Source organism: Talpa europaea (assembly GCF_964194135.1).
Source record: "Talpa europaea genome assembly, chromosome: 11".
NCBI classification, from domain to species: Eukaryota; Metazoa; Chordata; class Mammalia; order Eulipotyphla; family Talpidae; genus Talpa; species Talpa europaea.
The window spans coordinates 74075874-74102276 of NC_140078.1; the positions used below are offsets into that span (position 1 = coordinate 74075874).

Consider the following 26403-nt stretch of genomic DNA (forward strand, 5'->3'; position numbering starts at 1 on the left):
TTATTTCACATCTTCTTCATTCTTCCAATTCCAAGGAATACAAAGATCTCCATCCTGCATAACAGAGTAAAAATGTGAAACACAGAGGTGCATCCCTTGTAGATAAGGCAGTGATTGTTCTAGAAGTCTCTTACAACAGTCCACCATCTGTTTGCTGGATACGCTGGGCTCCTTATAGAACTTTTCCAGAGAAAATTTCTTTGTTGAAGCCTGCATCAATTCATTTTCAATAACCTTTAACCTGTTATATTAAAAATAAACATAATATTGCCACGAGTTATAACCAAATAAAAGAACTGTAAATATATTTTTATACATCGGGCTAAGACAGTCTACTCACAACACTGAAAATGGCACCCACAAATGCTACCTTACCTGCTTAGAAAGACAGTTACCATGCAGCCAGTACCTACTGGCTTATTTTCACAAGTGTCGCTTTAAGTACTTGTTAAATCTTTTTTTTTAAGCAGTGATGGGGTAAAAATAAGACATTTTAAAGAACTCTTCTCCTGCCTCAGCTGGAAGCTCTTAGGCACGGAGGAATGCCTAGCTTGAGGAGCTACCTGCAGCCTGGCCTGCCCTTTGGGTGGCGATGACTTCGAAACCTTCCCTATCAACAGCAGGCTCAGAGGAGACCAGGCTCCCGAGGGTAGGTCCTTTTCTCTCTGGCTCTCCCATCAGCTGCTTCCCCTTTGCCTAGGGCCACACCGTCTAGCGCATCAAGGGCTTGGGGTAAAGCCCATGAGGTAAATGACTCAGTGTCTTCAACACTTTCTCCCCCAGGTGGCTATGAAGACGTAGTTTTAGTCAATGGATTCAACCCCTCAAATCTTGGACTGTGTGAAAGAGGACTCGGCCTTGTCACGCCCTCACAGGTGTACCAGGCCGACTGGTACCTCACCTGGGAAACCATGAGATAAGGTGAATGAAACAAAACTGCCGTGGTTCCGAGGGCTCATCTGCCCGCTCAACCTCATCTCCGCTCCTGCTACCACTCACACCCCTACAGTGCTCAAACCTCCTACCAGAGATGCATTTGGGGACCAGGGGACAGGACCGTGTATTTCCATCCAAGGCACCTGTGCCGGCTTCGGGCATACAACCGTCCCAGCAGATGGTGGAGGAATGAAGAAACCCTTGGTAACCAAGCCTCCTAGGCAAGATCGTCAGAAAAACAACTCCCTTTGAAATGTAATACCTAGTCTACGGCCATACCACCCTGAACGCACCAATGTAATACCTAGTCTACGGCCATACCACCCTGAACGCACCCGATCTCATCTGAAATGTAATACCTTCCTTTTTTCCCAGGCGAGACAAAACATGACCCAGCACTATCCCACAGTCCACAAAATAGGAAACTGTAGGCTATGATATGATTTCATCAAAGATGCAAACTGCACAGAGACAGCTCTGCTGACGAGCTGAAATAATTTTTTTTTTTTTTAGTATCCTGGAGATAGGAGGTGGATGTTTCTTTTTTCTTTTTTTTTTTAAAGATTTATTTATCTATACAAACACTGGGTACATTCAGAAGCGCAGGAGGGTGACAGAATTCACTGGAGCCAAAGCAGGGAGCAGAACAGGCAGAAGGACTGAAGTACACTGTTGAGGGGAGCAGCTGGCGGCAGGAGAGGTCTGCGCGCCATGCAGGACCCTCGCCTGGTGGCCAGGGATCGAACCGGTGCTGCAGAGGCTGCAGGCAGCCTCGCAACCCAGCGTTCAACCACTGCGCCACCCGGGAGGCCCGAGCTGAAATAATATTTTAATTTTAAAATTTCTTCTCATTTACTTAAAATGCAGATGAAATTTACTGCACATCAGTTATTTTCAAATTTTTAAACATTAAAGATTTCTTTTCACATCTGGGCATTTCTTTCTGATGGTCTTATATTTATTCTGTTCTAGAGCTGACCTTTACATTAACAAGCCCTGTTTCCCAAATTGAGGTACATGGTGCGCATGTCATTAGGTCATGACACTTAGAATACAGTCACATCCAATCTCTGGCAGAACAAAGTGGGGAATAAATAAATATGGAATATCGACAAAGTCAGTCTCCTAAGTTTAATATCCATTTGTGAATTCCGATGTCTGAATTTTCACAGGTTAGGCTGAATGTCAAGGCACTACAGAGGGCTGACAGCACTTACTCCTCTTTTCTTTTCATGTTCTCTCTGGCCTGTTGAGCTTTGGTAAGAATAAACCACTGGAGGTTTGCTGGATCACAGAGAATTGGGATGTTAAAATGCCCGAGTTCATGCAAGCTTGGAGCATATCTGTCACTGGAATGAGACATACATGAAAGGAAAAACATTATTCCTCCATCCCCTGCACCTCAGCCCTAAAGAAAACATTTTATTAGTCTGATTAACTGAAAAGGGATTTGCCATAAAAGTGCAGCAAAACTGACATAAATTCTGCTGTCCCTAAAGATACAGACTTTGTCATGCCACCTACATCCTTCCTAGCCCTGTGACCTTGGTCATTTGTGAAACGGGGTAGTAACCCACTATCATTGAGGTTATGAGGTGAAAGAGAATGCACTTAAGCACCACGCCCCGTGCCTGGAAAGGAGTGTGTGCAGAGAAATGTGGCCTACTGATTCAACATGAGCTGAATCCTACAAAGCTTTCCAGAGGATTGACTTAGCCCCTTCAGTGGCAATATATTTACAGAATGTATTAGAGAGTCTATCCTTCAATCCTCTTTTCTAATGTGTAAGAGAATGTCATGGACAGAGCTGTGACAGTCTTTTTATAATTACCATCAACTACCCAATGAAATACAATACAGTTTAATACACGTCCGACCCAGCCCACCTAAGGGAAGGAATAAGAATAATTCCTCCATTTTAGATAGTTACCTATTCAGGAGCATCTGTAAGCCACGCAGACTTCGAGGGTGGAAAGGTATTCTACTTTTTAATAATCTGTTGTAGAACACATTGAGAAGAGAGTAATATTCTTCAAGGGTCAATACTGGCTGTAATTCTTCGATATAAACAACTTGGATGCCACCTAGAAGATGGCTTATTTGATCTTCCAAAAGCATTAGCCTCCTCTGAAGGTCAAAATAAGTTGGTAATCTTTCAAAAAGCTAGTGTTGAAAAAAGGAAAAATATTTCATTTTCTATTACTGTAATAGCTCAGTTTTAGGGTTGCAACAAATGTACTTAGAAATTTTAACAAGGAAATTATTTTCCGAGAATGCAAGTTCAAGTAAGTGATAAAAAGACAACGTAATGCTATCGACAGAAATATTAATAGTCTGCAAATCTTAGGAATTTTTAAATAGGATCTAAAAAGATGGAAAATCTTCCAAATACATCCTGTCAGTTAAATATTCAGGTAAAACACTCGGATTAGTTTAGAATTATTAAATGGTATGATAAAGAAGAGCCTTAGAAATAAAGTATATATATTTCAACTCCAGGTCTGCTTCACAACTCAGATTTTATATTGAAAGTTATGTTATACAACTTTTAGAGGAGACAAAAGGCTTCAAAAGCTCTTCTATAATCAAAGCCGTCAGCAGTGTAAATTCTACAAATTATTTATAATGTATTTCTAGCACTTTGTGTAAAATAATTCTCCTGCCTACTTTTTCAATGTTTCTCTCAATGGGTTAGTCATGTGTAAATGGTAACTACACTGGAAAGTTTTATTTTATTTTTTAATATTTATTTATTTATTTATACAAGCACCGGGTACAGTCAGAAGCGCGGGAGGGTGAGAGAATTCACCAGAGAGAGAGCGGGAAGCAGAGCAGGCAGAAGGACCAAAGTACACTGCTGAGGGGAGCAGCGGGCGGCAGGAGGGGTCTGCGCGCCATTTGGGACCCTCCTCCGGTGGCCGGGGAGCAGCTGGGGATCGAACTGGAGCCGCAGAGGCCGCGGGCAGCCCCGGAACCCAGCACTCAACCGCTGCGCCACCGGGGAGGCCCTTTTATTTTATTTATTTATTTATTTATTTGTTTATTTTTAAAAGATTTATTTATTTATTTATACAAGCACTGGGCACAGTCAGAAGCATGGGAGGGTGAGAGAACTCACCAGAGCCAGAGCGGGGAGCAGAGCAGGCAGAAGGACCGAAGTACACTGCTGAGGGGAGCAGCAGGCGCAGGAGAGGTCTGCGCGCCATGCGGGACCCTCCTCCGGCGGCCCGGGAGCAGCCGTGAATCGAACCGGCGCTGCAGAGGCTGCGGGCAGCTCAGAAAACCAGCGCTCAACCGCTGCGCCACCGGGGGAAGCCCCTTTTATTTTATTTTTAGATAATGAGATTCACACAATTTTTTATCCAGTTTTCCCAATGGTAACATCTTTTAAAATTACATAACATCATAACCAGGAAATTGAGTTTGGTACAATTCACGAACCTTATTAAGGCTTCATGGGTTTTACTTGTCTGAATGTATGTGTGCAGTTTTGTTACACGTGTACATTAGTATCACAACCATAGTGAAGTTCAGAAAAGGTCTATCAAAAGGGTCTCTCATGCCACCCTTTTATAGTCACAGTCACCTCTGCTCCCCTACTTCCCAACCCCTGGCAACCACTGATTTGTTCTTTCTATAATTTTATTATTATAAGAAAATAATAGGGATGAAATCAGACAACATATAATCTTCTGAGACTGGCTTTTTTTACTCAATACAAGGCCTTTGAGATCCCCTTAGGTTGCTGCTTTTGTTACTAATTCCTTCCTCTTTAGTGCTGGACAGTATCCAGTGTGGACGTGCCACTTTCTTGAACCATTCACACACTGAAGGACATGTGGTTTCTTCTTGTTTGAGGGCTATTATGAATATCTGTGTATACATTTTTATATGAATTTATAGTTTTTCAGTTCTCCAGTGTAAATGCCCAAGACTGCAACTGCTGGGCATATGGCAAGCACATATTTAGTTCTGTAAGAATTGGTCCCACTCTTTCCTAGAGTGCCTGTACCACTGTAATTCCCACTAGCGAGGGGTGAGTGCTCCAGTTTTGCTGCATCCTCAGCAACAACTGGTCTTAACACTATTTTTCACCTTAGCCATTCTGACAGGTGGGTACTATTTTATGATAGTTTTGATTTGCATTTCTCGGTGGCTCCTGACATTGAACATCTTTTCATGTGCTTCCTGTCATCTGTGTGCCCATTTTCTGGTTAAACTGTTTCTTACTGTTGAGTTTGGAGAGTTCTAGATGTATTCTAGATATATCTTATATGTAAAATCTATGTTCTATATTTAAAATCTTTGTGAGATATGTGGTTTGCAAGTATTTACTTCTAAATATTTAATTTGAACAATACATCACCAACATTTGTAAATAAATATCACCGCCCCTTTTTTTCTCTTTTTAAGTTTCAAGATATTTTATTTTTAAAAGAGGTCACTAAGCTTTTGGCCCAGTCTGCCAATCAACAAGCTACAAATGCTTGCTCTATAGCTGAGGGGCATTCTTTAGTTGCATGTTCAAAAAGTGAATAAAAATCCACATGAAACAAATATGTAAATAGTTTTCATAGGAATACAGATAAGTATAACCTTATCTCATAATCTTTCATATCACTGTATCTTTTCCAACTCTAGAGTCATTTCAAAACTAGCAGTATTAAGGTTAAATGAGTCCCCTAAATCACTTAATTTAAGCTGCACTTGTAGTAACAGCTATCAGAGTGATATCTACACATTAATAGCAGTAGCAGCAGCACAGGTTGCTGGGTGCTGCTTCTTTCCTCTCTCCCAGGTTCAGGACAAAGAGTTCTGACATCCTCACAGTAGATTTGTTTCTTGTGACAGCCCCTGCCACTGTGTCAGCCTCTGTTGCTGGATGCCCATAAACTTATTGGAAAGAGGGAGGCTTTAACTCAGACATAAGTCAGAGTATATAAGACCCCCTTCCCCTGTGCGCTGGACTGGACAGTCAATGACGGGTAAGATCGGGGGCAGACTAAAGAAGGCACTGGCCAGCCGCATGTCTGCGACTCCTGATGACCTAAGACAGGCGCAGTCCCCGAGGGGATTCAGCATAATAAACTTTGGCGTTCATGTTAAGCAGAAAAGACCCCCTCTGATGTTACAGGAAAGGATTGCTGTGCATCGGCGCCATAAGCAACCAACAAACACTGCCTGAAAACACTGAGACACACACCGTTAATCTTTAACTTACAATTCAATAGCCCTGTGCTGCACTGCCCAGCTGTATGCTTTAAACTGGTTTAGCTGCTTTTAGAACATGCTTAAATATATGACTAAGAAAAAGTAATCATTGTGATTTTATAGTAAATACTAATAACAAATAATAGTATGTGGTAATTAAAAACTAATGTTATGATAAATATATAAAACATGATCATAATAAAAATCATGTAGGTAATATTTAAGTTAAGGTTAGGATAACAAAGACCTCCTCTGAGTAAATTACAGTAAGTGCTTGACTCATCGATAATTGTACTTAAATGGAATTTAGGTGAAAAACAATATGTAATAATTCTTGCTATGTTTCACTGCATATCTGATGTATGATTTACCACAAACTGTGAAAAATAATCTTAGGTAATTGTCACAGAAATGTATAAAAAGAGAAGGCTGATTTTAATAAATTGCACTCAGATTTTCACTCTCCCTTGAGTGTGTCTGTGTGTCATTCTTTCTTGTCCCTCGCCCTAATTCCTTCGACCACCTTTTGCTCGTTCTCACTCAATCTCGGAGATTGTCTCGATCTCCCGCCACCGCTGGGCTGGTCCGTGGCAGTTTCTAATAGCCAAAACCTGACACAACCCAAGGTCCATCAACAGGCAAGTGGATAAACAAACAACGGTACATCTATACAATGAAATATCATACAGCAATAAAAAAGAACAAACTTTTGATACAGGTAACAGCATGGATAAATCTCAATTATGCTGAATGAATGAAAGCAGACACCCCCCCACACACACACAAAGGAGTAAATAAATACGCCTTGATTGTGGAATGGTTTTTGGCGGGTATTTAGGTGTAAAATCTCATACAATTATATACACTAAATATTGTACACCTGTTATGCCTCAATGAATCTTTTTTTTTTAAACATTTTTTTTTAATAGAGGCATGCTTTATTTATTTATTTGTTTGTTTGTTTGTTTTGTTTATACATGCACTGGGTACAGTCAGAAGCGCGGGAGAGTGAGAGAATTCACCAGAGCCAGCGCGGGCAGCAGAGCAGGCAGAAGAACCGAAGTACACTGCTGAGGGGAGCAGCGGGCGGCAGGAGAGGTCTGCACGCCATGTGGGACCCTCCTCCGGTGGCCGGGGAGCAGCCGGGGATCGAACCGGCGCTGCAGAGGCTGCGGGCAGCTTCGCAACCCAGCGCTCAACCGCTGCGCCACCGGGGAGGCCCTCAATGAATCTTTTTAAAACAAAACAAAATTAAGAGAATGCAAGCTTAGGCTATACTTCAGAAACAACTACAACATTTCCAAATAAAAACTGATCTAACAATCAGCTCTCTGAGAATTTTAACTCTGTAATATTAAGCATTTTATTTGAAAACGGCTGAAGTTACAATTTAAAATCTTTTTTAATTCCTTGACATAATAGCATTGTTTGAAACAAAAGTATGTCAATGGCAAAAACAGTTTTTGTTTTACTTTTAAGCTTTCTCTTACTTTTGTCCAGTGATGGTGGACATCCATGGTCCCCAGCATCACATGCCCCACTGCGCTCATTCCAGAACGGTCTGTAAAGATTATTGTACATCCTGATGATAAAACACAAACCCTGTTCAGAGATGCTTCATTTTTTTAGCGTTGTGCAAACAGTTACTTAAACTCAGTGTGTAGATTCAGGATTAAATTCAGTAGAAGCTTAAAGGCTAATTTTATGTCACTGTTTTATTCAAAGGAATAGATTAAAAAGTTCAGTTGTGTTAAAGTCACATCTCAAGGTTTGTTATTAGTTTTCTTCTACAATTTACAGCTGGGTATAGCAACTATTTGATATTTTAAAAGAAAATGGAAATGTTTACCTTTTGCATTTTTAAGTGTTTCCAAGTTCTGCTGTGCTAAGCGGCCTAAACTATGCAGCTGGCTGCAGCGGTGGGCGATGCCCCAGCTCCTCTGCCACCTAGTCCAACAGAGCACACAGGCGCGTTACCACCCGGGCCCTTGAAAGAGGGCGTGCATTCACCCCCAAATGCTTGGTTCCCATGGAAGCCAATGAGTTTCTTTAGTAGGCACACAACGTGTTTCCATGCTAGCTCATTTTTCATGAAACAACTAAATCGAAAATGGCTTATCGGGGTAAAGTATTACTACTATGTTTAGGTAGCTAAGGGTTTAAAACAGGCAAACACACTATTGCTTCTATTTTAAAATAAGTTAAAATGGGAAAAACTTTGAAAAAATCTTCTTTTCCATGGTAAAACAATAATCTTGTTTTAGATTTAAGTTTCAATTAGAAATTCCAATTATGTTTATCAGACCTTTTTTTTAAAAAATCAGACCTTAGAGAACCGATTTTTATGGCATCGTGTAATCTGCTCATTTTACAAATAACAATTATTTCTTAGCAGCAAAATGGCATCTTGTGGTGTGATAAGTGTCACAGACACAGCACTGTGCACATGGAAGGAGCACTAGCCTTACACAGTGTCAGAAAACTCATCTTTGAATTCTAAACTCATACTTCACTAGCTTTGTGACCTTGAACAAGCTGCTTCTTGCCTTCCTGAGGTTTCTCTTTCACACAAAGTGGGGACATTTACCCGGCAGCACAGGAAGTATTTACTGGACATCATCTGAAGGATGTTTGTGAAGAAGGCACTCCAAACAAGCTCTCAGAAAACTTAAAAAATGATGAGTGTAATGTCATTTCTGATAAAATGTAATCAGTTATTTTCCCTTTATCCCTCATTTGAAAAACTAAGATATAATTTCAAAGAATTAACATTGTGATAAGACTAGTAAATGCTGTTTTTATTAGCAAGTGGTCTTTAGCACAGGTTGCTTAGAATCAGGGACAATGCCAGGAGTCATGCTGTTTCCATTTGTTGGAGGGGGGCTGATTTCCAGGAAGGTAAGAAGCTGTCCTGTTCATGGTCATGTGGGCTCAGTCTACTGATATTTATCATAATAAGAATAAAGTTGAGAAATGTCTCCACAATATTTTAAAATAATGCTTACTACTTTAATATTAAAGAGATGTTTTCATTCTCCTAATCCCAGTCTGATTTGATAGAACTTTTAACATGTATAAGAGAAAAAAGTTATTTTCATGTATTTTATTTTATAAACTTTGAAAAAAAAGGATCTCATTATTTTGTTTGTGGGCAGAAAAGTCTATGCTTTTAGACTGTGGAGTTGGAAGAAGCCTCTAACCAAATTTTGGCACCCAAACGATACATGTGATAACAAAAGAGCAGTTATCAGCACAAATCCAAATACCATATCCACTCTAAGTCTCAACGCTGTCTTTTGAAATGTGAATAATCTCAGATAACTATGACTTGAATATACAAGAACAGAACATATAAGTATTATCTGTACTCTGTAAGCACAGGAAGAAGGTGAGAACCTAATAGGTGAGTACCAAATAGTCTCCTGGTTCAATGTAAGAAAAATGTCCTGATCATGAGGGTTGAAAACAACAAAACTGACTAGAGCAAAAAGTAATAGGAATGTTTAAGCACAAAGCCTGGTGACCATTTTCTGAGGCTCTTGTGACCCCCTTCCTTACAGTTTTAACAGCTCTTGAATGTACTTTTATAATAAGCTTCAGTGTGTATCTTTATATAATGGTGATTTCCTAGTTTATGATCACTTATTTAAGAAGTCATGCTATGTGACAGAACCAAGAATACAACATCCATTTTCTCTTTCCTATTATTAAGCTTGAATACCAAGCTTATGTGATGGGGGAAAATTTTTTAAAATATATTATGTACATATGGAAAAGGACGTTTTTCTTATAAACTCAAAAAAACAAACTTCTTATGCTAAAAATGTCACCATCTGAATCTTACTATATTAAACAGGAAACTGACAATAGCTTCTTATAGAGATGAACATTTGATGAGTTCCATAAAAAGATAACTGAAAAATATTTCATTATCAGAACAATTAAAGATGCAAATATTTAAGTGTTGGAAAGCTTTACCAATAGGTACTACATGTTTATTTTAATCTCTAAGTTGGGTTCTCTTTTCTTTATTACCTGATATCTGTGAGTTGCAATTGATGAGACAGTTCATCTTTTAAACGATCTAGTTCTTTTCTAAGTGGCAAACTATTCTTCAGCTTTTTAACAGCACTTTTTCCATTGTTATCTAACCAGGATCTACAAAGAAAAAAACACAACACTAGAAATATACATACACACCCCCCCCATACTAATTATAATGCCAACACCTCCACTATTAAAAGACATATGCCTCACCTTAAAGTTACTCCAATTGTTAGGGGGAAAAGGATGTCCCAAAGCAAATTCCATATAGGCTTTGTGGACTCCACCCCCACCCCAGGTCAAAGCACTGGGACACTGGGAACTCCAAATCCCATCACCACCAAAGGGAAGGTGGCTGGGACCTGAGGGTGGGGTTAAGCAGCCAGGTGGATACAAAAGGCAGACACGTGGGCTTTGAGGGGCTCTCCATTTTTGGGCTCTCGGCCAGCTCGCAGCGTCCAGCCAGCTCTGAGAGTGCCTTTGGGTTTCCAGGTCGTCGGATCGGGTAGGACGCATTAAAGACTTTATTTCCCTATTTTCTCCCTGAGTTGTACATTTTCCTTATTTCTTTTCCTCTTGTAAATAAACCTTTTATTAACCCTTTTGCGTGTGTCTGTAGTAGAGTATTCATAAGTCCCTTCCTTTAAAGCGCGCGGGTGAGGACCCACAGCCAGGAACCCGTTTAATATCGGGGTTGCTCTATAACACAATGTTATACTGAGTTTCTAGCAAAGCTTTAACCCAACTATAATTACTCTTCCCTGTCCTCTCTTCCCATTCTCCCTTCTGGTGGCCCCTGCTCAGGCTGCACAGAAAGTCCCTACTGTCTGCCTGAACTTTCCCACCTCCAGCTTCTCCTCCAGCCCACCTTGCCCCCATGTCAGCTTTTGGGGGAACCTACATGGAGGTAATTCTTCTATTATTCTTACGATGTTCTATAAGTCTGTAAGTATGTCAAAGTAGAAATAAAAGATAGATTTAAAAAGTAAGGCCTAGGTTAGTTATTTTCAAGCATTTATCTAGAGGCAAAAACTACAGAGAATGTATTTATTTTTGAATATATGAAAAACCAAACTGGAAATTTTTTTTTATAATTTTGGTGTTTGATGTACAAGAGATACCATCATGTGCGAAAGAATTTTGATGAAATCAGTAAAACTAACAAGTCATGGGAAGGCCATCAGGGGACACATTTTTTGGAATTAGTTTTTATGCCCATTAACTTCTGCAGTATTAGTTGCCCATATATTAAACTTCTTTAACACAATTTCAGAAGGTATAAGGGTCCATTCTTATGTAGAAGAATGGTATAAGGGTCTTATGTAGAAGGTATAAGGGTCCATTCTTATGTAAAAAGACCTTGCAATTTCTTGTTTCAATGATTAATTAAAAAAAAAAACCCTTGTAATTATTCTGAAAATAGTTGTAAAACTGTTGAACCATTTAAGAGCTTTCAAATTGTAAGACTCAAGGGACAGTATCTCGAAGGAGACTAAGGGGCCCAGAAACTGCCAGACTTGTTGGCTGCCACGTTGGCTATGCACAGTTTTGTTTATATTTTTGTAGAGCTGAGGTCATCCCTTTAGTTTCATAAGCCCAAAAGTATCAGAAATGCTGATTATATATATATAAATATTTAAAAATGAAGTAATCTAAGGTGTTACTTAGTAATCACTGATATGGATTTTCTACAAAACAGTAGTAATCATTTTTTAAAAGCTTTATTGAAATATAACACTTGTACTGTTAGGGGGAAGTGATGTCCTGAGTTAATCGGGGTTGCTCTACAACAGTACCAGACAAGTCACTTATTTTTAGTGTGTTCAGAGTTTTATGATCAATTTGAGGACACTTTCATCACCCTGATAAGAAATTATGTGCCCATTAGCAGTTACTCCAGTCCTCCCACCCAGCTCTAAGCAACCATTAATCCACTTCCTGTCTCTATTCTGATGGTTCTTGAAAGGTCCATGCAGGAGGCCGGAATGCAGAAGCAAACCAGGAAGCCCACTTGGGGGTAGGAATGCGGATACCTGCCTGGAGGACTCAGACAATGAGCCTCCCCCCTCCCCCTAGGAGTCTCATCTCAGACAAAGAACCTATACCTGCCCTACAAATATCTCCCACTGTCCCAAACATGACACTTTTGACTTCTCGGTCCTTACAGACCTAAACAATTCTGTCACTGCAATGGAACATGGTCAGAGATCCTTAGGGCCAGGCTGTCTTTCTCTTGCGCTCCGCCCCTTCCCTCCCTCCTGAAAACCTGCTGTACTCTGAGACTCCTCTCTCTCTTCGCCCTCTCCAGACCCCTTTTCTGCATTCTCTAATCCTCTAAATTCTCAGTCTTCACCTCCTCCAGCTCCCCAATCCAGCCCCTCCCCCCCTTTCTTTTCACCTCCCAGCTGCCACACCCTCTCCCTGCTAATCCTCTTCTCCCTCCCCGCAGGTAAGTGGATGGGACTGAAGGAGGAGTTAGAGTCCATGATCCTTTCTCTGTCTGATCTCTCCCAACTTGAAAAGCGTCTTGGCTCTTTCACAAACTATCCCACTACCTACACCTAAATTTCATGATCTTACCCAAGCCTATGACCATACATGTAATTACATGTTATCTTCTCTTCCACCCTGACCTCTGACCTGTCCCCTAGCTGGTCTCCAACTGACAGCGCCTAAACCTATAAACTTTCATAAGCTCAAAAACATTACCTAGTCTTCCTCAAAAAACCCTCCTGACTTCCAAAGGCTGAAAATGGTCCTCAAACCCCTATCCGGGATCTGCTGAACATGGCCTTTACAGTATTTAACAACCAGGAGGAATGGGACAGGGCAGAGAGGGAACTCCGCAGTTGCCAGAAGGCTGAGCTTCAAACTCAGGCCCCAGTAGCTGCCTTGAGACCACCAGGCCCTGCTCCTCCAACGACCGCAGCGCCTGCTGCCCAACAGAGGACAATGGGCCCCATGGGCCCCAACCAACCGACCACCGCCGAAGCCTGCTTCAAATGTGGCCAAGAAGGCCACTGGTCCAGACAATGGCCCAACCCCCGCCCTCCGCCAGGACTGTGCCTCATCTGCAACGTCCAGGGTCACTGGAAAAGTGACTGTCCCTCCACACCTGGCTGTGGTGGGCCAGTCCTTCCAGTCCCTGCAACTCTTGCCACCGGCGGTCTTGGGTTTGGCGGCTGAGGACTGAAGAGGCCCGGACTCATCAACTCCGATAACCTTCGAGGAGCCCAGGGTAACGGTCAAGGTAGCAGGTAAGTACATCTCCTTTCTGGTTGACACGGGGTCTACCTTCTCTGTCCTCCCCTCCTAATCCAGTCAAGTTTATCCTTCTCAGGCCTCGGTTACGGGAGTTGACGGCCTTCCTTCTCAGCCCAGGACCACTGGTCCGCTCTTTCCTAGTCATGCCTCCTTGCCCCACACCACTCCTGGGTCACGATCTTCTGACCAAACTCAGGGCTGCTCTCTCATGGTTCCAACACCCTAGCGCTGCTCTCATCCTCCCACAACTCCAAACATCTCCTAATCCTTCTCAGGACTCCCCGCTGTCTCCTTCCACTGTCAACCCCCTGTTCTGGAATATCTCTATCCTGATTGTTGCCACCCATCGTACCCCAGTCCTCATTCGCCTTAAGGATCCCTCTTCTTTTCCCTCTCGCTCCCAGTTTCCAATTTCCCTCACTCACCGTCCGGGTCTCAAACCCATCAGCCAACAACTCCTGGGAAAGGGACTCCTTACTCCTATCAACTCGCCCTGTAATACTCCCATTCTCCCTGGAAAAAAGCCTGATGGTTCTTATCCCCTAGTTCAAAACCTTTGCCTCATTAATGAAGTGGTGGTGCCTATCCATCCTGTAGTGCCAAACCCCTATACCCTTCTGTCTTATATACCATCTTCTACCCCACACTTCTCTGACCTCAAAAATGCCTTTTTTACCATCCCTCTGGATCCTCAATGTTACTTACTATTCACTTTTACTTGGGAAAATCTGAACACACACCTCCCAGCAACTGGCCTGGACAGTCCTGCCTTAGGGTTCCTGGGACAGCCCTCATGTGCTTGGTCAGGCATGAGCTAGTGATCTCTCGTCATGTCATACTCCACCCAGCACTCTCCTCCAGTATGTTGCTGATCTCCTCCTCTGCCGTCCTTCTCTGCCACAATCTCAGCAACACACTGCACAACTCCTCAGCTTCCTGTGCTCCAAAGAATACTGTCTCCCCATCCAAAGCTCAACTTTCAGTTCCCATAGTCATCTATCTGGGTCTTCGACTAACTCCTTCCTCCAAACAGCTGACAGTGGCCCACAAACAGGCCATCCGGGACCTTCCCTCCTCTGAATCGACAAAATAAATCCTTTCTTTTTTTTTTTTTTTAAAGATTTATTTATTTATTTATACAAGCACTGGGCACAGTCAGAAGTGTGGGAGGGTGAGAGAATTCACCAGAGCCACAGCGGGGAGCAGAGCAGGCAGAAGGACCGAAGTACACTGCTGAGGGGAGCAGCGGGCGGCAGGAGAGGTCTGCGCGCCATGTGGGACCCTCCCCAGTGGCCGGGGATCGAACCGGCGCTGCCGGAGGCTGCGGGCAGCTTCGCAGCCCAGCGCTCAACCGCTGCACCAGCGGGGAGGCCCAAAATAAATCCTTTCTTTCCTAGGTTTGGTTGGATTCTTCTGACACTGTATCCCTAATTTTGCTTCCTTCCTGAAGGACCTCTCCAATCCCCCGGAGAGTCCGCAGGGTCACAAATATCCTTCTGAAGACACCTGTCCTTACCCTTCCTGATCCAGAAAAGCCTTTGCTCCTGTTCACAGCCGAACGTTGGGGTATGGCGGCAGGTGTCCTTTCCCAGCCTCTGAGCCCAGCTCTGTGTCCTGTCGCTTATCTCTCCAAGCACATGGATTCCACTGTCAGGGGCTGGCAACCCTGCCCTAGAGCCCTGGCAGTGGCAGCCCAACTCACCCGAAAAGCCCTCAAACTTACTCCGGAAAGACCCACCCAAGTACATTACTCGCACTGCCTTCAGGCCCTCCTGTCTCCCCGCTCGCTCTCCACTCTCACTCCTTCCCATTTACAGGATTTCCATGTGCTCTTTATTAAAAATCCCCTGGTGAGTCTCACTCAGTCTAATTCTCTCAACCCAGCCACTCTCCTGCCTGTCTCTGGCCACCTTCTGCCATTCATTCATGTCCTAAAATCCTGGAAGAAATGCAAACCTCCAAACTGATTCTCCTTTGTCAGATGCCTCCTGTGTTTGTAGACTGGCAGCTCTTGAAAAGGTGCACGAGGTCAGCGGAGGGCTGCCTAGGCCACTGTTACCATTGATCAGGTAATCGACACAAAAAAAACTGCCCGGAAGAACCACCTCCCAAAAGACAAAACTCAAAGCACTTAACCAGGGACCTTACCCTCAGCAAACATAAGAAAGTCAACATCTATATAAATTCAAAATATGCCTGCCTTTTTGCTCACAGTCATGCTGCGATTTGGCAGGAAAGGGGATTCCTTTCCACCAAGGGGTCCCCCATCATGAATGCTAAACTTATCCTTAAGCTTTTAATAGCCTTGTAGCTTCCAACTGAAGTCGCCATGATCCACTGAAAGGACACCAACTGACAATTCTTACCGTTACCACAGGGAATAACAAGGCGGATGCAAGGGTTTTCGCTCTCACAACTGACTCTACTGCAGACCCTTCCCCTATTCTCTATCAGTCCCCTCCATCACTCCGACTTAGGAGCCTAATGAGCGCCAATTCCCGAGTCTTCTCTTCTTCCACCCCTCCTTGAGTGCAAAAGTCTGACAAATATGTTCCCGTTGTCAAACCTGTGCTTGCATGTCACCTCAAAGGGGAGTTCGCCTACCCTCTTTTGCAGCTCACCAACTGCGTGGACACCTACCGGGACAGGATTGACCTCTCCCTACTCAGCCAAGTGCTCCAGGAACACACAGACCAGTACTTACCCAGTCCTGCCTCCGATCTCGACCCCCTCAACCAACCTTCCCTACCACTACATCCAGGAGACCAAGTCCTGCTCAAATCGCTTCAGCCAAAGCCACTGCAGCCTCGGTGGACCGGCCCACGCACGGTTATTCTCACCACGCCTACAGCGGTAACACTTCTGGGACACCCCTCCTGGCACCATCTATCATGGGTCAAACGTGCCCCTGAAGACAAACAGTATGTATGTTATAACCTGGGTCCTACCAGGATGTGCATTTCTTGTCAAAATCTCCCCGAGCTCAGTGTCCTGGGTATGGAAATTCAAAGTTAGGGAGACCTTTGTCTCAGGATCCACTGAGACCACCCACTAGGTGGGTACTGCGGAGTGCCCACAGGCCAGATGCACAGCACTTATCACTCTCACCCTCTCTTTCATCGATTACTAACCCTATAAACACCTTGTTTTGTTTCTTTACCATCAAACCTTAGATCACTATAAAAATACCTATGGAGAATATGGGGGGTGCCCTTACCAGTCATGCACAGTGCACCTTCCAGACAAAGGCCAAATGTTCTCTCTGGTCCGTCATAATACGGGCTTCAATATGAATCAAGTTAGCTATGCTATTTCAGATCCTTGGGACCAACTGGGTACAGGGAGTCCAAGCCGCAGGGTACACTGGCTGGCATTCCTATCCAGTGGCAACACTGACTCCAATCACAGCTACCCCTGCTATCAAACTGATGCCCTTGTCAGCTTTCATTCCTGTACTTCTAACCTTTCGGTTACTTCTGTACTCCGAACAACAGCAAAGGGAAACTTTTTCTGGTGCAATGGCTCTCTTTAAGTGTATTAATTCTGCTACTCCAGGCCCACGTACTCTCTCGTGGTCCCACAGTTAACTCTGTACAGACGGTCTGAGTTAGGTTAGTTATTCTCACCACATCGGACTATGCGGGCAGCCTTTCTTCCAATCATGGTTGTAATCAGCCTGGCATCATCGATAGCAGCTGCAAGTATGGCAGGTGGGGCCCTGGAACACAGCCTGATTTCTGCCCAGAAATTTTATAAAAAGATACCTCCTTACAAAAAACCTGTTTGTCTTTAGCATCATTAAAAAGACAGCTCACCTCCCTGGCACAGGTCACTCTCCAAAACCGGCGGGCTCTGGACTTGCTAACAGCTAATAAAGGGGGTACCTGCCTGTTCCTCAGGGAAGAATGTTATTACTAGTAAAACCGGGGACTCCAACTCTCCGCTGACATGGTTTCAAAATCCTATAGTGTCATGGCTCCTCCCACTCTTGGGGCCAATACTAATGATAACCTTATTTTTTTCTTTTCGCTCCTTGTCTCCTAAAATTCATACAGGCTCGCATTCGGGAAATGTCTCCTACCACCTTTAACCAACTCCTTCTCCACCCATATTCTCGCGTCCCTGCAGAAGACCCTCATAACCAGGCCTGAGCCACCCCCTTGATCTTAGCCCCTTTTCAGCAGGAAGTAGCCAAAGAAAGGATCTTTGCCCCTTTTCCTATCAACAAAAGGGTGGTATGAAAGGTCCATGCAGGAAGCCAGAATGCAGGAGCCAACCAGGAAGCCCACCTGGGGGGCAGGAATGTGGATACCTGCCTGGAGGACTCAGACAATGAGCCTCCCCCCTCCCCCTAGGAGTCTCATCTCAGACAAAGAACCTCTACCTGCCCTACAAACTTTTCCCGCCGAACGAGCCCAACTACCCACCTGACCTCTCCTCGCCCTATAAAACCCTGCTTCCCCTAACAACGCGAGCGGCTTCACTGATCCCCACCTTGGGTCTGTGAGGTCCGCCCGGGGCGCAATAAACTTTCCCTCCCTTTGAGAAATGTAGCCTGGCTCTCCTTGTCTTTACCGCGCTGAACCTTTCAATTTGTTTACTGGACCTTGTCTTGATTAAAAAATGATTTTGTCATATTATAATAATAGGTTAACTGCATGCATTGTTACAAGATCCAGGCAAAGAGGAAAAAGGTGACAATGAAATGGAGCCACAGGATCTAAAGTTGCACTGCAACTTGAAGATGTTTGGTTTAGTTCCTAGAGATAAATAATCTTTCAGTTATCTCAAGAGAAGTTCAGTTTTTCATGTGTTTAAGAAGATGAAAAGGAGGGCCTCCCCTGGTGGCGCAGTGGTTGAGCACTGGGCTGTGAGGCTGCCCGCAGCCTCTGCAGCGCTGGTTTGTTCCCCGGCCGCCGGTGAGGGTCCCACAAAAAATAAAAATAAAAAAAACAAGACGAAAAGGAGAGCCAAGATCCAAACTGCAGCAACCCACAGTAAGAAGCAGCTTAAATGGTGACCCAGCATACACGTGACTTTTGAGACACAATACTTAAACAATTTTAAAGGAAAAAAGCAAAGCAGAACAACTTTGATATTTCAAATTGTTAGGGGGAAAAGGATGTCCCAAAGCAAATTCCATATAGGCTTTGTGGACTCCACCCCCACCCCAGGTCAAAGCCAAAGACACTGGGAACTCCAAATCCCATCACCACCAAAGGGAAGGTGGCTGGGACCTGAGGGTGGGGTTAAGCAGCCAGGTGGATACAAAAGGCAGACACGTGGGCTTTGGGGGGCTCTCCATTTTGGGCTCGCGGCCAGCTTGCAGCGTCTGGTCAGCTCTGAGAGTGACTTTGGGTTTCCAGGTCGTCGGATCGGGTAGGACGCATTAAAGACTTTATTTCCCTATTTTCTCCCTGAGTTGTACCTTTTCCTTATTTTCTTTTTCTCTTGTAAATAAACCTTTTATTAACCCTTTTGTGTGTGTCTGTAGTAGAGTATTCATAAGTCTCTTTAAAGCGCGCGGGTGAGGACCCACAGCCAGGAACCCGTTTAATATCGGGGCTGCTCTATAACAAAATCATTAAATTTTGTTAAACTTTGTGATTGGAAAAACACTAAATTAACCTATAAACCAGGAGAGCCAGTGTGTGATGTGAGACTGTCTGCCTGAGCTCTCCCCACCTCCTGCTCCCACCCACCTCACCCCAGTGTTAGCTTTTGGGGGAATCTGCCTGGAGGCAATTCTTTGTATTATTCGTGCAGATGTTCTGTAGTCTGAAGCATGTCATGAGTATAAAATCCCGAAACATTTTGTAGTAGTGATTCCAATGCTATTGTGTCCCACTTCCGTGCAATTCACAATCTACAATCTCTCTTCCACCCTGACTGTGGACATTTTCTGACCCCATATCTTACTGACTCATTACTTCTGACCTGTTGTTAAATTATCATTCCCAGAGCTGTATTCTCCTCTTGGTTTTGTTACAGAAGAGAATCTTAACAATTAAAATCTACATGCTCAGGGAGGTGTTTTGTCCATCAGTTACACATAGAGACATATATCAGGGATAGACCAACACAGCAGATACAGATGGATAGACATCTACACACACGCTTTCAGACAGACATTTGTTTCCCTTCTGTGATGGACTCTGCTACCTTCCTGTCTCTTTAGCCTTATTTGGGACCTCACTAGATAACGAGAGGAATTCCTGAGTTAGTAGGTCATCCACAAGGCAGATACTCTGCCAGTGCGGAGTGGAGCATAATTACCTTACCGTGCCATAATGAGAGAGCCCTCTGCTAAGCCATGGACTCTTTAGTGACAACTACATGAATGGAATGTGGTTGGTCTTTAGGAAGTTCAGAAATGGCTTGCTCAAAAAACTTTAATGATAAATAACAAATGACAAACATATTGTATACATAGCTTTTATAACTAAAACGAAATGTTGTCTCTATGTACTTATGTATGGATTATGACACTAAAGTACCTTACTATTGAACTTTCTGAAGAAACTGGAAATGCTTACCATGTAAGATACTTAATATTTTTTTATAGTCCTTTCTCCATACCTGGAATAACTTGAGGAGCAGAATTTTTAAAACTTAAAACAATCTCTTATATGTATCAAAAAGCCAAAAAATTTAAAAGAATTGGCAGTATTCTGGCATTTAAGTAAGAAATATGAAGTTTTTCATAATGGCTATCAGATTAACTATATCAATAGGACTGCTTTTCCTGGAAAATGATAGCTTAATTTTAAATATGAACTACAGGGCCTCCCTGGTGGCGCAAGGGGTTAAGACGCATCCTATGAAACTATCAGCAGACACTGCAGCATGAGTTTAATCCCCGGCCAGGGAGCTACCCACATGGCACAGCAGACCTCTCCTGACTCACCCGCTGCTCCCCTTAGCAGTGTATTTCAGTCAATCTGCCTGTTCTTCTCCCCACTCTGTCTCTGGTGAATCCTCTCACCCCCCATACCTCTGGCCTGTACCCCAGTTCTTGTATGCATGAATAAATAAATCTTTAAAAAAATGAACTACAAGCAAATTTTGTTGAATAAAAACTTTTACATACGGTAGAGTTGTTTCCATTCTTGAGACTTGTTCAAGGTCTTCATCAGGGTCCTTGAATCCAGTAAAGGTGTAATAAGACTTGTCCCATTTGATGGGCCTGTCAGGCATCCTTTTAGCCTCTTTGAGAGGCTGGGAATGCACATTAGTATTCAAGCTTTGGATGTGTTCAATAGACAAGCTGCAGCAGTTGAGAATATGTAATACTGTGCTTAGCAGGTCTCTGGTGTGCAAAGTAAATTTGACTGCTCGAAATCCTAGAGAACATAATTACCCCAATTAATACAGATGCTTATTTACTTTACTTCAAAAATAATTTTTCATGCACACATTGGCTCAAACGCTTTTAAAACATTCCATTACCAATTAAGATTCTGCCTATTGGCAATCATCTATAAACAGAAATCGACTTCCCTCTCAAATTAGATACCACACTGTCTTTATCTTCATGAATTCCTCTAGCTGTCAGTTTTCTTTTCTACTTTGACATCAAACCCTGCCCAGTCCAAGAAGGGGATTCAGAGTATCTTCACTGCCACTCCCGAGTCTGGTCTGTACAGTGATGGAAACACTTTCTTATGAGCAAATGTCCATCAAGGGCAGTTTCCAGGACTGAAATGAAGGGGGTGGGGTGGAGGAGCTGGCAGGAGGCTGCACTGTGGTAGGTGAGGAGAGGTCACATAATTCTGGTCTTAGAGGTCACAGAAACTCATCCTGAATTTTCCCTATGGTTGTAAGAGATTGTCCTCACACTTCCCCACCCAACTAGCTACTAAGTGTATTTCGAGAAGTGATTTAAAATTCCCTAGTTGTTTAAAAGTTAATGCTTCATAATCTGATTCTGACACTGGGTAGACTTTGGGCTGAAGTTAATAATTTACCTTGTTGTCAGTAGGACATCCATTGTTTGGTGTTTATCTTCCTCCCTTTATTGGGTTTTATAGGTGTGGTTGTAGCTGAGTTTAACACAACTTTTCAGCAATATTCCCATCAATTATACCATTATGATCTCTCTTTCCAAATGTGAAGAAATACAGATTGAAGGAGGTTAAAAAGGGATGGAGCGAGGGCTTAAATACAAGCTGACAACAAGACAGGTATTTTCTCCAGTATAACTCACCGACTCTTCTTTTTTAAAAAATATTTTAAATTGGTTTTGAAATTTATACAAGTATTATATAAATGCACCCTTATCTAAGATTATATATGTGTATACATATATAAATAAAGGTCTTATGTGAAGAAGCACACAATCTCAAATCTCTACCAGACATAATTTCCCATGTAACACACAGTATGGTTTTAGACCTGCACTGTCTGATATGGTAGTTAAATGAAAGTCAATAAAATTCGGTTCCTTGGTCATACTAGCTACATCTGAATGCTCAACAGCCACATGGGGTTAGTGCCTGTGGTATTAGTGCAGATGTGTAACATTTGTGTCATCACAGAAAATTTTCTTGGACAGCACTGCTCTAGACCTTTTGTGCATGCTTATGCGTATATATTATATATATGTTTACACACAGCCACAGTTCCAATGGTCTTTTTTTAATATATGAATGGTATCATTCTGATATCTTACTTTGAACATCCATGAATACATTAACATGAAGTTTGCATGGGATGTACTAGAAATATTAAAACCTACCGGAAGAGCTTAAGTGTTCCTGGCCATCAGAGGAATTCTGGTCTGTTTCTCTCACATAAAACATAAGCTGAGTTGGTTTCAAAGACTTGAAGCCTGGCTTCTGAAGGCTTTCTAAGTAGGCACTTAATCTCTTAAGAGAATTTTCATTGATTTCCTAGGGAAAAAAATATTAAAAACAAGGAAATAACAGAAATTATATCTTCACTTTTTAAGTATATTATTAGGTTATTCAATAATTCAGCATAGCTCTTTGGAAAAAGATAAAATTGGATTCACAACCTACAACATGTAACAGATGAACTCCATATGGATGAAATGAAGAAAAGATGGCTAAATTCCTCTATAACTTAGGTATGGAAAAAGGTTAATTATGACTAAATATCCCAAAGTAATAAAAGACTGATAAGTCCAATTACATAAAAAATTCTAAAAACTAAAAGAACACATAAAACACACACACAAACACAAGCAGTCTATAGACAACCAACTGGGAGAATTTTTTTGCAAGTTGTTTCATAGAAAAGGGCAAATTTCTCTCTATATAAATGGCTCTTAAAATGCCCATCCAGAGGAGATTGGTTGAATTATGGCACATCCTTTTAACCAGAATATATTGTTAAGTTAAAAAAAAAAGTCCTTTAGTGAAAGAACAGCTCTATAGAATGGCACATATAACAACTTCTTATCACTGTGAAGCGATGAAACACACAGTGTTATCTGAAATCAGGCACAGCTTATTTTTGTCTATTTAATTTATTGTAAGATGTTGTTCTTAGCCACAATAAACACATAAGCAGCTGCAGAGGAGTGGACCGCAACACGCAGCCTAGGGAACTCCACTAGGGTGTGGAGAATTCTTCCTGGATCATCCTTCAAATAAGAACTGATGATACTAGAGTCCCGAACTTTTCTTTCCAATGCAATTCTCAATTTTACTCTAAAAACTGGGACAGGAAACATGATTATGGACACCCTAAAGAGTTTACATGAGTTTTGTTGTGTGCATAAGCACTACCACCTGTCACCAAAAACAGTAGTTATATTTTCTACTTTTAGTATCTATGTTTCACATTAGTTCAAAGCACTGATTGTATCATCACCAAAGAGCAAATTTATAGAACTCTCTGTTATATAGTGTCAAAGATAAACTAAACAGAAAAGTAGACTAAAGTAAAAAAAATTTACCCTTTCCTTGGGATGCTGTCCAAAGAAATCTGGATGTACTGCAAAATAAAACGGTCTCAAAGCATTGACAGCTTCAGCTCCTGATAAAGCTCTTGAGTAGGGAAACCAGTGTGGAAATATCTTCTCCAGACATAACCTTTTAAAAAGAAGTGGCTTTATTACTCACTGGGGCACTGACATACACACAAATCCCCACTGCCTAAAGTGACAGTCACATTGAAATTACTATGTATGAACAAAATACTAGAAACAAGAGAGGAAGCAAAATGCCTAACTTTGTGGTTTCCTGGAATTTATTCTCTTATCAGTGAGTGCTACAAAGTTTCTAAACACAATGGATATGAATCTTCTGATGCAATATGAGAAGATATTAGATAATAATAGTAAAATTCCACCCCCAAAAGTAGTAGTAAGTCACAAATGCCACCACTGGTGTCTATTTTGTACTTACAGCCACTTGATTTCTAATCAACAGCAAAGAATTTGCACACCATTACTCTACAGCAGTGTTTCCAGAAATCACTGAGTTGTGAAATCAACTTACTAGGCTATGAGCCACGTTAAAAACAAAAACAAAAACACAGAACAGAAAATACCATGGGATATTGTGTGTGGCAAGGGTCATGATGGTAATGAAACTTTTTATGGGCCATGACTAAAATAGTTTGCTGAAGGCTGGGAGCAATAAAGTCAAACAGCAGGGCTGACTCGGGATGCAGGGACCCCTGTACTGCCCGTCAGGGGCGCTGAAAGGCTACCACTGTGGGGATGTCTCCACAACCAGAAGCACTGCCTGAGATTTTCCAGTATCCCAGTTTCTTTGTCTTGCTCTCTTTCTCTCGTTTCTTTCCCACTTTTTAAAAAAAGCAATTTGTGTCATGAATTCAATCAGAGAAAGTCTCCCTTTAATAATCCCTGTCATAAACTCAGCTGGTGGAAAGTTGGCTTCCCCTAGAGAACTTCCTTTTAACAGTGACTGCTGAAAATAGTCACATACAGAATAGCTATTTAAAGGCACTAACTATTGCTACATTTGTTTTAGAAACCTAATACTTCACATATTTTTACATAACAGGTCAAATTGTATTTTGGGCCAAGTGAATAATTTATTTTCCTTTTTGATGCGGCTGATAAGAAGCCAGAATTAAATTTAATTGTCTGAGTAATTGTTCAATTAGTTGTTCACACAACGGTCCCCTCTCTCTCCAGGGCTTCTGATCTCTATTTCATTTACCCTCTATATGACTATCAGTATGCCAGTTAAATTTATGTTATTGAACTCCTTAAATCATTTTTTCAAGTGGACGGGTTTTAGATTATACATACACAGATGGGAAATGTAGTAGTCAAATGATCTTGCTATTAATTTAAATACAAAGTGGTTTTCCATAGGATAGCAATGGACTTAAAGATAACATGATAAGAATTGTGCTGAGGACAAACTTTACATTTTTTCCTCTTAAAATTTCCACACTGGAATATTTTGAAAGACAGTATTCTTTTCACCTTCTGCTTTGAATGGACTCAGATGCTCAAATAAATTTTCTTTTTTTCTTCCTTCCCTACATTGTAACTTTAGAATTTAAAAAATCCAATAATTTGAAATTAACCAAATGCATAACATATTTCCCCCATATTAATTACAGAATGGACCATGAAGCTTACCTCCTCACAGGTCTCAGGTGGCAAAACATTTCTTAATATAAATGTACATCAACTTCTAGGCATCCTTAATTGCTTAAGAAATTAAGCAGAAAAAAAAATTAAGCAGATACCAGTAATGAACAAGTGGAATGCAAAATTAAAACACGTTACCATTTACATTAATACTCCCCAAAATGAAATATGTAGGTATAAATCTAATAAAATATATGTAAGCTCTACATGAGAGAAACTACAAAACTTTGATGAAAGAAATTGAAGGAAAATTAGAGAAATATTCCATGCTTACGGACAGGAAGATTCAATATTGTCAAGATACTGGTTCTCTCCAATTTGATGTGTAAATTTAAGATAATTCTAATTTAAATCCTAGGAAATTATTTTGTGGGCATGACACATATAAAGTTTATATGGAGAGGCTAAAACTCAGAAAAGACAACTCAACACTGAACAAAGAAGAGGATAGAACTACTTCAAGATTTATTATAAAGCTTATGGTAATTAAAATAGTGTGGTATGGGTGAAACAATAGACAAATGGAACAAAACAGAGAGCCAAAAAATAGACCTACATAAATACAGTCAACTGATCTCTGACAAAGAAGCAAAGGCAACACAGTGGAGCAAAGACATAACTGGTGCTGGGGCAAGGAAAAAGTTAATCTAGACACAGACCTTACATCCTTCATAAAAATTAACTCAAATAGACTTCAGACCTAAACGTAAAATATAAACTCCTAGAAGATAACATTAGAGAAAACCGAGATGATCTTTCTGAAATAGCTTGGGTATGGCAATTTTACTTGTTAGCTAAAACACCAAAGGTACAAGCCATTAAGAAATTGAATAAGGGGCCTCCCTGGTGGTACAAGGGGTTAAGACACAGCACTTTGAAGCTGTCTGCAGCCACTGCAGCATGAGTTTGATCCCCAGTCAGGGAGGTAACCCACATGGCGCAGCAGACAGCTTTCTCGCCTGCTGCTCCCCTCAGCAGTGTATTTCAGTCAATCCGCCTGTTCTACTCCCCACTCTGTCTCTGGTGAATCCTCTTACCCCCCCCCCCCACACACCTCTGGCCTATACCCCAGTTCTTGTATGCATAAATCAATAAATCTTTTTAAAAAAAGAAACTGAATAAGCTGAACTTCATTATATTAAAAAAAATACAAACTTGTGTGCTGTGAAAGAATGAGAAGATGAGTCACAGTCTTGGAGAAATTACTTGCAAAAGATATAGATATTTAATTAAGGACAGTCCTCCAAAATACACAAAGAATCTTTAAAAGTCAACAATAGAAAATGAACAATGCAATTAGAAAATGTTTTAAAGACCTTAATAGACACCTCATAAAAGAAGATAAACAG

At 41.7% G+C, this 26403-nt stretch overlaps 1 protein-coding gene across 1 annotated transcript; it reads right to left on the minus strand.

Annotated features, from left to right (window-relative positions):
- TCAIM (T cell activation inhibitor, mitochondrial) lies at positions 1–25101 on the minus strand (the record flags this gene model as incomplete). The annotated part of the gene is made up of 10 exons (XM_084247988.1): positions 25043–25101; positions 23378–23513; positions 22193–22346; positions 20546–20798; positions 10183–10305; positions 7997–8094; positions 7638–7729; positions 2867–3099; positions 2154–2285; positions 1–241 (listed from the first exon to the last, which is right to left on the minus strand). Exons 1-10 carry the CDS (start codon positions 25069–25071, stop codon positions 1–3), a joined length of 1491 nt encoding a protein of 496 aa, XP_084104114.1. The 5' UTR covers positions 25072–25101.
- Positions 25102–26403: the final 1302 nt, after the last annotated feature.